Raw genomic sequence first — 12642 nt, 5'->3', positions numbered from 1 at the left:
GTGGGGGGGGGGTCCTGCAAAATCTTCAGTAAAAAAATTTGGCTACATAAATCATGAAGAATATATTTGTAAAACAACATCCAGGAGAAACCATAAAACGACTTGTAACTTTTGCAGTACTTTGCTTTCAGAGACGGTGGAGACTGAGTAAAACTTTTATTGTCACTTAGAAAGAAGCACAAAGAAAGGTAAATGATGTTAGCAAAGCTAGTATAGCTAGCATTATAAAACTGATTCTGTACCAAAATTCTTTACCCGTCCCTCACACAAAGATATTTAGTCAATATTAACTCTGCATAATAAGCTAGCTACTTGTGTACAGTACACTGTGTTTTAGGGCACTAGTTTTCTGTTTTTTATTGGTTTTGGTCTTGACTTGATTTCGCCCTCCTTTGGTTTTGGTCTAGACTTGGTCCAGYCCCTAAAATCTTAAGTCTCCTCTTGGTCTCAATACACTTTAGTCTTAGCTTTGACTTGGTCTTGACCACAACACTAACGCTGCAWAAACAAGCTACAAGCCTTTGCTGGACAACTGGGTTGTGACAACAACTGACAGTGAGACCGAGGCACAATATTTAAGATTTGATGGATTTTATTTATTKATTAGATGATTTTATGAATATATATGTAACTAGTTTGTATGTCAGGTTATGAAACATATAAGAAAATACAAAGTAAACCTGGTAACAATGCACCACTGTCAGTGTGACACTTTTATGTTGAGCCAGAATAATGGTGGATCAGTCAGAATCAAACCAAAAATAATAAACGTGGAACATGTTCTGGCAATTCTTCAGAATGTGAGCAATGGAGGAGAAATAATGAGCATAGAGGAATCAAATTAGGATAAAGTTAGCGACCAATATTACAACAAGTCAAAGACATTCATAAGATGCTGAGGTCATGTTTCACCAAAGCTAAAAATCTGAAGGTGGCCTAACTGTGGTACTTTATTATCGGATAGCAAAAAGAAACACTTGTGCATAAAGACAAGATTCAAGTGTGGTAGATACAGTTACCACACAGACAACACGCATTCCCAAACCAACAGACAAGAGCACAGAGGTCAATGTGGATGAGGGGAACAGACAGGGAGGGCAGACATGCACAGTGAGTTAAGTTGAGCCTGGGAAAATCAGCCCTGTACCAAATAAGTAACTGCAGAGGGAGACTGATTGGTGGAGCCAGAGCCACTTAGTGTTCACTGGGGATGAAACTGTTTGACAGAGACGGAGAGATACRCACACGGCCCAGGTCAGACAGCTGGAAAATTGAAGAAAAATGAGCAAGATGGATAGAAAGAAGTGAGGTGTRTTAGAGAGGGGAAATTATAAAGTCCATCAAAATGGGAACACATAGATCTCTGGAGCTCTCCAGCTGTCAGGTAATATTCTACAGACAGGGCTTTGCTAATGATGGAAAAATTGTTGAACTGAAGTGACAGAAAAGACAGCTGAACAAGAATTTCTGACATTTTAAGACACTTTTTTTTCTTATCTGTCCTTGCTGAGCCACTCATAAAAAGGATAAGCTTAAAAGCATCACTTACCACTACTCCAGAAGCAAGCAATATCGTGTTGRAAATGCCAACTTCTTAATCACAGAAAGTCTCTAATTTCAGTCGAAAMGGAAAGGAAAGGAAATGGAAGATTRAGACGGACAGAACGAAAGCGGCAGCAGGACTACGACCAGTAGCAACAACAAGAACTGTACAAAAGAGAAAAGAGGGGGAGCTTCAGCCTGGTCTCTGGACGTTTAAGGACAGAGGTGGAGGGACATTAGAAATGTAAGTTTTAAGCCAAGAACCAAAAAAAAAGGGGGGGAAGGAAACTCAACTCAACTGGGAAGACAATTAAACCACCGTGTGGGATGAAAAGCTTCAGCAGAACAAGCCAAAGTTCAGGACAATCCAAAAGGGTAAGGACTTCCAAAACCTGGAAGGTCTTATAGAACTTTTTTTTCTAGTTTGAAAAAAGCAAATAGGAGAACTCGATGATCACCGGTCCAGTGAAGTCTGCCAGTGGCCTACCCTTCTGGAAGGTCAACTCAGCCAATACAGTGTTACTGCTGGAACCTGAATGTCTCAGAAGATTTAAATCTGACTTAGAAGGATTTCAATTGTGCTCGACACAATATCAGCATTAGGCTGCAAGCCAAATCTAACCAGGAGGACTACTCTAAGAATACTTTCTTGTTTTCTTGTGCTTTAAAATAGAAATGCAAGTAGATTTTGCAGTAAATGTTATGACAAATGCATTGTTTTAAGAGAGCTCTCACTACTGTTATGCACGGAGATGAACAGATTACGTTGCAGTGAAGAAGACACGATTGCCTTTTGAGCCCGGGCCTTAAGAGGCTGCACCTTTAGCGTGGGACCACTTCACTCAACTATGAGGACATTCCCACAGTGCCATCAGCGCATCCTCATCATCTGAGAACGGAAAAAGTCTTATTTTGTGGAATGCTACACCACCTCTGGCAACATATTCACTGAATTGTTTTGCAAGATAAAGGACTTCAAGTGCTTTAAATTTGGACTAATTCAAAGGAAGACTGGAAAAGACTAAAAAAGACTGAAGGAAGCCAATAGTAGAGTGTTAAACCACAGCGGGACCATGCTTAGAGGCCTGTTTCAGAGGAAACTTAAACATGAGAGGCTGGAGGAGGAACCTGAAGTCAGATACAAGGGCTTATTGGTGTCCGAGAAAGACCTGGGATACAGATTCGTCCAACCTGGAGGTAAGAACGTCTCTACATTTGGTTTGCAAAAGTCTAAAAGCGGAGGCTAAGTGTTAGCTACAGTCAGGACAACTAAGACGTGAGCTACACTTCAAGGCTCAGGAACATATCWGTGTTGGTTTCTAATTTACAATACATAAAAAGTGAGACATAAATGACAAAAACTTAATTACAAAGCAAACCAAACATCTCATAGCCTAAAGACACAGCTAGGTGATCAAATGCATTCAACAGCAACAGCTAAAAATCAAGGCACACACACTGCTGAGATTTGGGAACGAGCTCTCTGAGATAATGGACAACTTCACTCTGTAAGTGCTTCGAGACGGGAATGTTAAAAGCCCCGGGCTCCTGAGGACAGGGAAATAACGTCTTCTTGCTCAGACTAAACTTCTCCTCCCCGAATCTTGCCTCGTTCTGCGCCGTATCTCCACTGTTTATTTTTAGCATTCGGTGACGCTTTGTGCCAACCGCCATTCCAGGAAGTTACAGCAGCTCCGAGGGCTACATGTTTGTCTAACGATAAGATTCCACGACCCCTCTACTGAGAGGTCACAGTGCACTGGGACGGGCAGCCTTGCCAACAACTTACAAACCGAATGTTAGCCAAGGAAAATACATTTTCTGTGRCATAAGTTGCTACAWTGTTCTGAAACTGTTTTCCAACTCTTGCTATAAATGGGGCYTTGTGTGCATCTGATTGCATTTAGGAGGCTGTTTCTCTGTTCAGATGCAATACTGGGTACTATGTTTCAAATCTAAATCCAGATTGTTATGATTTGTCCAAAACATGGCAGCTATCGTGATAAAAATCTGTCTGATTACAACAATTATTTATATCTCCTTCTTYTGGCTTTTAACGAATGGCCTTTAATCAAAGCAATCACTTAGAGCTACCATTAGATTTATTTTATACCCTCTCTGTAACTCACATAACTCGAGTTAATACATCTATTTAAACTGAGGAAACAGTCATCAAGTGTRTTATTACTGCTTTTAAGTGTTTCAAAATTTATTTCCTTCCTGCAGCAAATGGTTCAGCCTCGTATCTAAAATTTGCTCTGCATTACTGATGCCCTGACCAGATGTTAGCACTCCTACATTTTAAATTAAATYTAATTGAAAACAGAAAGAAAATGTGCAAAATGTCAAAATACAGGAGTTAAAAGCAGGCGTGAGCAATTCCTTTCCACCTGCTGAGCCTGATGGAGCGTCTAAGATACAGACGACGGCAGGGGGAGTCCGTCAGCGACTTGTGCGTGAGCGTGTGTTTAGATTTTCAGTGACGGTTGTGGTTTATCTAATCTCTGCTGGCTGCTTTTGTAGCGCTGTCAGACTCTTGTCCCACAGGCACACTTAGTGATGTGATTGTGTGAGAGGGAGCCATATGGGGGTCTCAGGAAAAGTCAAGCTGATAAAATTCACTAAAATGCCCTTGCTTAGTTCCTTAAATGGAACTAACGGCTCCCCTTAAAATGATCTACAAAGCRCTCTTTCAAAACATTTTATCAGACTTCCTCGCTGCGGCAGTAAATGAACATGCCCTCTTTTTCCTTGAGACATGACCTCATTTCAAATATGATCACTGGCTTCTATTAAGGAGCGATCTGAGAGCCCAATTTAAAAAGCAAGGGCAGTTTGAAAAAAGGTATTAATACACTGTATGTAATTAAAACTAATTTACATGACAATCAGGGTCACAGTTATAGTCATTTTGACACAAATGCTGAAACTGTACAGATGTTTTTTTTAAATGATGCAAGCCCAACATTTAATGWTCAAACAAAGCTTCATGAAGAGATGAAGTAAACAGTTTTAAAACAACTTCAAAGTCATCTTGCCATTATTTTAACCCTGGTTAATAACATTTTTTACTCATCAAAATTGTTAACTGTTTTAAGATTTTGAAACATACGGAGTGTGAGTAAAACTCATCATCTACAAYGAAAAGAGACACTGATGCCATCAGAGGAGATTCAGTTTGCTTAATATGACATGAAAGAAAATGTAAAGTAGGTGCGTTCAGAGGTGCGTTCAGCCTTACATCGTGCATTGCGGTAAAGCAGGAAAGGGTCCTGAAGCTGGAAGTCCAGATCTTTTGTGATGGGCTCTGTCAGGTTCTCCATGCTGAGTCGATTCATGATGGTGAATCCATGTCTGGGAGATGCCAACCTGACATACAAAGAGGTGAAAATGCAAGAAACCACATCACAGAACATAATTTATACAAGAACAAGGCCTACTGAAAAGACAATCATATCTAACTCTAGAATGAATTGTATTAATAGCTGTTATAATGCAGAACTTATGTTTTCTCATGACACTAAAATACAATTGTGGATGACTAAAAAGAAACTAAGTAAGAGACAAATYAGCAAAAGTTGATAACACAGAGCCAAAAAATAATTCAATACATTTCTAACATCATGTCATCTACTGAATAACAATTAGTTTCTGTATGATTTCATTACCTTGTGTAGATAAACAGGGTACCTTCTACTTCTGTCTTTTCCTACAAAACAGCAAACACATGTTATAAAACAGATAAAAACAACAAGTGTTGTCTTTGGTAACCTAATTMTTTTAATACATACATCTCACATATTAAACTGTCAAACCACCAGAAAATCTGATAACCTGACAAGTTCAATACCTGTCAGTTTACAGTTTGTTCGTTACTAACACAGCTTTTATTTGTTGAATTTTTGTGAGGTGCAATATAAAAGCCAATAAAAACACAACCTTAACATTTACTTTGAACTTTATAAATTCCGCATTCAGCTTTTTGACGCCAATAAATCAGTTTCCGTAGTGACAATACGCGCCTCCCAGGCAAGTTAAGCTAAGCTAAGCTAAGTTAGCATATGGCATAAGTGCACGAACTTACCCACTCATTGGTCCTGTTGTTATAAGTATAAAGAGCAACTTGGCTGGCCACGTCAACAATATTATTTATATAAGGGTCTTGCCGCTGCAGGGCAGCCAAACTTATATCCAGACCTTTGGCAGCAAGGCAGCTATTGCTAGCTGCAGAAGTCGCTGTCATTGTTTCCTAATGGAAACGTTAGCTAGCTAACTATGCTCACCAGCTTTAGTCGTGACTATCGATTCACAGATAAAAACAATTAAAAATACAATCTGCGAACAAGGGGTACAAACGCAACTTTAACTATAAAAATGAAAGTAGGCCGTTTAAATAAGAAGACTGTGACATATTTTTGGAGTTTTCAAGCTGTCATGTTAACCAGAGGGACTGCAAACAACTTAGACATGAGTAGCTGCGCATGCGCGGTAAGATTCAAGCCTGATCAATCGAAGATGAAAAACCGATCGATGTTGGAAAAACCGCATGGACATAAACAACATGCAAAAAAAATATATGATTTGTGCACTAGCAATAAAATATACAAACTGTTAATTTATGCCACTAATTGACAGTAACTACCTGCAGTTGTTTTGTGCTGGTAATCTGATATGAATGAAAAAGATGATTATGCAAAAAATTATTCCAAGTTTTAATCAATATATAGTTTTTAAAGCTGCTTTGCTTGTTATCTGACACATATTCATGCAGATAATACATCTTTTTCAAATATTTTAAAACGTGTAACTGTCTGGCTCTGATGCTTACAGATGGCTCATCTTTTACATTTCCCATTAAATCCACTGGGGGGCAACAAAGAGATTCCTTTGACACTAATCATCCCCACTTAGTGAATTTAATGCATGAGCTGCATAATAACAGACTATGAAGCTCTGGAGTTTATTGTTAATTCTAAATGTCACCCTGTTTGTTTTGCTCTTGTTGGATGATCAGTCTGCATAGAGAGTCAGTAACTGTTTTTAATTTATTCCCTTCAAATTTACAGAACTACATCTTTTATATAAGGAAAAAGCTTGAGTATTCAGTCCTCTTATATTCAGATCAGTTTTATATGTCTCTGAGGAAGGCACTCTGAGATATAAAAGGGTTTTGATTGATTTTTCTGACCTTACTGCTTTAGGACAATGAATGCCGACAAGTGATATTTATCTTGTGATATTCTGACTTATTTATTATCATTTCAGGTTCGGTTGTTTTGCTATCTTTGCATAATTTGTTCCTTTACATCTCATTTGTCAGAGCGACAAAGGCATCACCTTATAAAGTTGCTCTCTCTCCTCCGCTGACCCACCTAGACAGTCAGCGTATTCTGTGAAGTGCATGTATTCAGTATTAGTTTCTCACCAATACAAAATAAACTGCTTATTGATGATACTGATCAGAGGATGGATAACTCCTTTTTCATATCATTTACAAACTCACTTTTTATCAACTTTAAAGTGCCAGTCAGAGCACTTAGATGGCCTTGAGACAGAAGTCAAAATGCAGATTCATCATGAAGTGTCTTGCTGTTTGATAAAGATATTGCTGATTCAAATTTCAGACACTTACTGTATGTTCTTGTATCAGTTACTGTCCTGTCCTTGAATATAATTTTCAGGAAGGATGTCTTATATTCCTGAAGTATACAGGTTCCTGTTCGATCAGTTTATTTATGGCACCGGTTCCTAACAAGTCATTTCAGATCATTAAGCAAAGAAAAATAAATTCAGGTCCAGCCTGTAAAATAAAAAAAAAACAAAATCCAAATATCCAGGATTCTAGCTAGATTAAAATTTAAGAAGGTTTTATTATTATTATTTTTTACTCTGTTGTCTTATTTGAGCTATTTGAAAAACACTGCATTGTAGATTTTTTTCACTTTATAGTTCTTTTTCCTAAAATCAGCATGGTCACAATTATTTAGCTCCTTGAAGCTTGTCGTCTCCTCTCCTATATTCATGTTCATAAATGTGTGAATGCTGATTCAGATTCAGCATTCAAGTCATTGTATTACTGTTTATAGTAATTTTATAAGGTTTTTTTGCTTCTTCCTTTTCTTAAATTTTTTTCTTTTTTCTGCTGCCTTTCATTTTGTGATTTGTATTTTTGTATTGTATACAGAATTTATGTTGCTTTTTAAAAAAAGAAAGTAATAAACTTTATAAACATTTTCTGCAAACTTTTAGCTAATTTAACATCAAAATATTCAGCTTGTTTAGGATGTCACAGATTTTTTTACCTTTTGAATGTATTCACACTTTTCTCCTTATTGAAACGAATATAGAATTCTTCAAATCGTTTAGCTCATTTTATGTTTTAGCAGCTATTAATGACCACCATCTTTCATGCCAGAGTTGAAGAGTAATCAACACATAAATGTAACTTTTTGAGAGTTTTATTAAAAACCATGACAGAAAAATGCACTCATTGGCAGAAACCTTATCACTTATTCCCTCTTGTAAATTGGAATTAAATAAAATCTTAAAAATAAACAAGTAAAACTAAGAAACACAGGGACTGTTGGCAGAAATAAATGTGTTTGAATGTAAGGAGCCATGATTAGTGGGTGATAAATAGTTTGCCTGAAGTGCTTCACCTGGTTTTTCCATCAGCTCCAGATGAGAGAGAAATGAAATTCATCATCTGAACCTTTATCTGACTTTAGACTGAACAACTGAGTTTTGATACAGTTTGCTATAAAAATAAAAATGCAAATACCAGCATAGCAATATAAAAATACTTCATAACAGTTAAAAAGTTCTTAAGTGTTTAATTCTACAACAAATCCTAATCTAGTGGATAAAAATGGCAAAAATTCATAAATGCTTATAATCTCAAATTGTGATGTAGAATAAAATTGCTCTTCTTCCATGTGGGAATTTCCCTTTAAAAAACAGCAGGTTTCCCACATTCACATCATTGTCTAAGATTCCCAGAGACAAACTGGGCTTTAAAAGCGAGCGCGCTCACACATACAGACAGGGTCTGGAAGTGCAAATATAGAAGAGTCCTAAATGGAGCTGATATTTCATGAAGAGGCTGGATTGCAGGGCATGTTGGTGTATGTGTGTCTGCATGTTTGAGTGTCCCCTGGGCCGGAGGATCTGTTCCCACGACCTGCCCTCCATCCACTCTTCCTTCCCTCGCTCTTTCCTGCCTCTCCTCCATTCAGACGAACAGAAGCCCACCATCGAGTCTCTATATTTGTGTCAAGAGTTGTAGCTGTGAAAGCAGGCTAGTAGTATAAGAACTATTCTGTTTTAGCTGATTTCAGTTTTAACTTCAGTGATTTGTTGCATTAAAGAGGAATGGTTTACTTGCAACAAGCTCTCTTCACCAGGTTTTATAAATAATTTGTCTTTGTGCCCTGATGCATCAGATAACAGCTTGTAATGGGATGGTGATGAAGTCCAAATAGCTACAGAACAAGGAGTGCAAAGATGAAAAAAAAAACATTTAAATAATTTTTGGTTTTGAGAACAACAAAAAACAATGAAAAAATACATGGAACATAATGGCAAATCAGAAAACAATGAAGTATAATTATTAAATAGTTTAAAATAACTTATTATATGAACGCTTTTAGACATTCACACTTTTGAGATACTCTATTTTTCTTCCGTACATTTTTTGGCACGTACAGTTTCTCATTCCACAGTTTTGGTACTATAGTTTGAAAGTTTGTGTATCACAACTTTCAGCTCCTTCAGAACATTCCAAATATGACTTTTGATATTTAAGCAGTACTTTTTGAGATGTTTAGCATTTTCTTCCGTTTTTGTTCTCATTGAAAATAAATGGAGCTTTATCCTAAAATCTTTCAAAAGAGTTAAAACTTTCCTGCACTTTTCACTTTTTATTCTGCTTTTTAACTATTTTTGTGCTAAATTTAACTTTCTTTAGCTTCTGGTTTTCCCTATTTTTAGCTTTTTTTCTTTTTCAACTATATTTATGCTCTTTTCAGCTATTCTGTTAATGCAAAATTTTGTGTTTCTTTTTGTGCTTATTTTCAGCAGATTTTAGTTGTTTTACCAGTTAAAGTCACATTTTAACGATAATTTCAGCTTCTTACTGTGTAATTCAGCAAACATGCACTTTCTGATTCTTTCTGCTAGATTTAGCTACTTTTTAAAAGCTATTTTTCCTGTTTATTTAAGCTTTGTTAGGCTATTTTAAATCTAATCTCAAAAGTTTGGTACATTTTTTTCTGYAAAAAACTTTCAGCATTAAGCATTTGTGCTTAATTTTTGCAGAAAATGCAAATTCTTTAGTTATTATTCTTTTTTGACTCATATTTTCTTAAAAAACATCAACATTAAACATAATGCTCAGTGTTTCCTGGAAATAAAGCAATCTGTTAAAAAAAAGAGGAGTGCCATGAAGCCTTCCCTTCAAACACAGTTTATTAATATAACATCTGAATCACTAAACACTATAGATTATTCTGCAAAAGATAATTCGATTGTCAAATGCCATCAACTGAATCGACTCGGGGTTGTCTCCCTGTCTTTACTACGTCCCCAGTGACACGCGTGGACAAAAAGCTTTATGCTGTTGCAGAATGGTGGGCGGTGACGTTGCAGTACGGTGCTGAACAGATGAATACAGACCGGGTTGAGTCATCCGATTCACCTCCTGATTATAGCCTGCAGTCGGATTGACATGAAGTCTGCACATTGTGAACTTTGCATTCAGTGTCAAAGACAATTACACAGAAAGGCCGGTGCTATGATTAGTACTGTTCAGTGTCGTCACATCCTGAATCTTTTAAGTTATATTGACACCTGAAACTCATTCTAATAACCTTTTATGTTTTGTGGGAATATTGGAAATCCTTTTAGAAAACAGCTCAGTTTGAGAAGTGACATTTAGGCAACGATGGAGCCAAACTGACCCAGAGTCGTTTATTTTGTTAAGAGGTGTTCTTGTTGACTTTGTTTGACATTTTCAACCCTCAAATGAGCTTGGTTTCATTGCTGTGTTACTTTTAAAACAGGGCCAACGTCTCCAGGAAGAAAAAAAAAAGGACTTAGCGAGCCTCAAGGGCCCGGACAAATTTGTTTCTGGTTATAGAGAGCAGTGTCGAAACATACGGAACTGTCCTGAGGGGAGGCAAGGAGAGGGAAAGGCCATATAATCAGATTCTAATCATCATTTTTTTTCTTGTCCTATGAAAGGGTTCACATTCGCTGAGTGCTGACCTTCCTGAGCATGCGAGGTTTGATGCTGCGATCAGACATCTGAAAAGAAACAGAAACAAGAAAACAACCTTGTGGTTTCTTCCTGTTTTGAGGGCAGATGTGAACAGATCAGAGCTTTAGTCACAAAAGAGTTGGGAAAAAAAGATATTTAGTGAGCATGTAAACAAAAACTTTGGCCAAAGAAAAGAATGGGGACTGAAAGGGTCCAGATGTGAAGGGAGTACGGACCAGTGAAATATCCAGGTCTCTGATCTCTGTTTGTCCCTGAGCAAATTAGATTTTTTGGTGAAGTATTTCCCTCTTTCACACACACAGGGGACACTTTCCTCTTTTTTCATTGTCAGACTCACGTGTTTCAGCACCTTCRTTCCTTTTTAATAGAATCATTTCTTGTGCTGATTCAGCATTTCATTTTTATTTCTTCTTTTATTTGCCTCATGTTTTTAGTAATCCAACAATTTCTTCATGTGATGTATAGCCATTCATAAGTCAAAAAGTTCAGCTCATAGGAGATTGGTGCTATGAGTTTTAGTTTTTGTATTTATGGAAAACTATTAAATTTTATAAGTTTTTTTCCCTCGAGATATATTTAATTCTTCTCGCTACTTTGGTACTTTTAACATGTCTTAAAGTTTAGATACTTTTTTGTTAGCGCTAGCATTTTGATATTTGATTCTTTCATCTTTTTGCTAGACTACTTTCATCTTTTTTAGCCTTTAGCTAGCTTGAAGCTACTTTTTTGTTTATTTTTTACTATTGTTCCTTTAGCTTTTTGTTTATTTTTTATACTTTTAGCTTATACCTAGCCATTCGCTGCCTGTGTAGACATTTGCTTTGTTTAGCATTTATTATTCCATGGTAGCCTATCCTTTTGCTGCTTTAGCTAATTTTTTGCTACTTTTAGCTTGCAGTTAGATTTGGACTAGACTTTTACAGATTGTAACGGCCTATTGCTACAATTTAACTACCGTTAAACTATCAGATACCCATTTCTACTACAATTTTGCTACTTTTAGCCACATGTTTGTCATTTAGCTATAGCCAACTTTAGTGACCTACTTGTAGAGAACCTGTTTCATTTTTCTGTTTTTAGATTTAACTTATGTTACCAATGCTATGTTTAGCTTTTAGCTACTTTTTTTGTTAGTGTTGTCATTCAGCTTGACTTTTGCTATTTTAACTTTCCAATCCAGTCCAATCCAATCCAATCCAATCCAATCCAATCCAATCCAATCCAATCCAATCCAATCCAATCCAATCCAACTTTACTTGTAAAGCACTTTTTGCACCACAGCAAACCAAAGTGCTGTACAGAATCAACATTCCAACACAGCTCATGCATAAAACATATTCAATCAAAAATACAGTAAAACACAGAGAAAAATAAAAACAGAGAATAAAAAAACAAGTAAAAACAGGAAATAGAAAACAAAGTAAAAACAGGGCATATAAAACAATGAAACGCCTAAAAATTTTAAAATCTGCAAAAAAAACAAAACAAAAAAAAAACTTTGATGGTCACTTATGCTACTTTTATCTTCGGCTATCCCTCTGCTTCTATTGGGTTTTAGATATTTCTTTTAGCTTTCAATCAGCTTTTAATCAGCCTTTCTCAGCCAAACTTAGATACTTTAGCAAATTTCAGCAAACTCTTTCAGACCTCAGCAATCACACCGTATTTTCACAGAAAAGGCTGTTTTCCTACTTCCTAAATATTTTCATACTTGTGGGCCCCTCGCTTCTTTCTCCCCACACGCATCATAACATCATCATCTTCATCATCAACCTCATCTGGCTCCCAGCCGCCGGTTCCCCTCTACTGACTGTAGTTTCTCC

At 36.7% G+C, this 12642-nt stretch overlaps 1 protein-coding gene across 1 annotated transcript in view; it reads right to left on the bottom strand.

The window, feature by feature from the left end:
* dcp1b (decapping mRNA 1B) overlaps window positions 1-6016 on the bottom strand; it is a 13627-nt gene extending 7611 nt beyond the window's left edge. The window contains exons 1-3 of the mRNA XM_014004821.1: window positions 5627-6016; window positions 5211-5251; window positions 4784-4911 (exon numbers count right to left, since the gene is read on the bottom strand). Coding sequence (XP_013860275.1) covers window positions 4784-4911; window positions 5211-5251; window positions 5627-5785 — 328 coding nt within the window. The 5' untranslated portion in view covers window positions 5786-6016. The remainder of the gene's footprint in view (window positions 1-4783; window positions 4912-5210; window positions 5252-5626) is intronic.
* Between the last annotated feature and the right edge of the window lie 6626 nt (window positions 6017-12642).

This window comes from Austrofundulus limnaeus, unplaced genomic scaffold (assembly GCF_001266775.1).
Source record: "Austrofundulus limnaeus strain Quisiro unplaced genomic scaffold, Austrofundulus_limnaeus-1.0 Scaffold26, whole genome shotgun sequence".
NCBI classification, from domain to species: Eukaryota; Metazoa; Chordata; class Actinopteri; order Cyprinodontiformes; family Rivulidae; genus Austrofundulus; species Austrofundulus limnaeus.
The sequence above is the reverse complement of the archived record's forward strand: the minus strand, read 5'-3'. Positions and strand labels throughout refer to the sequence as shown.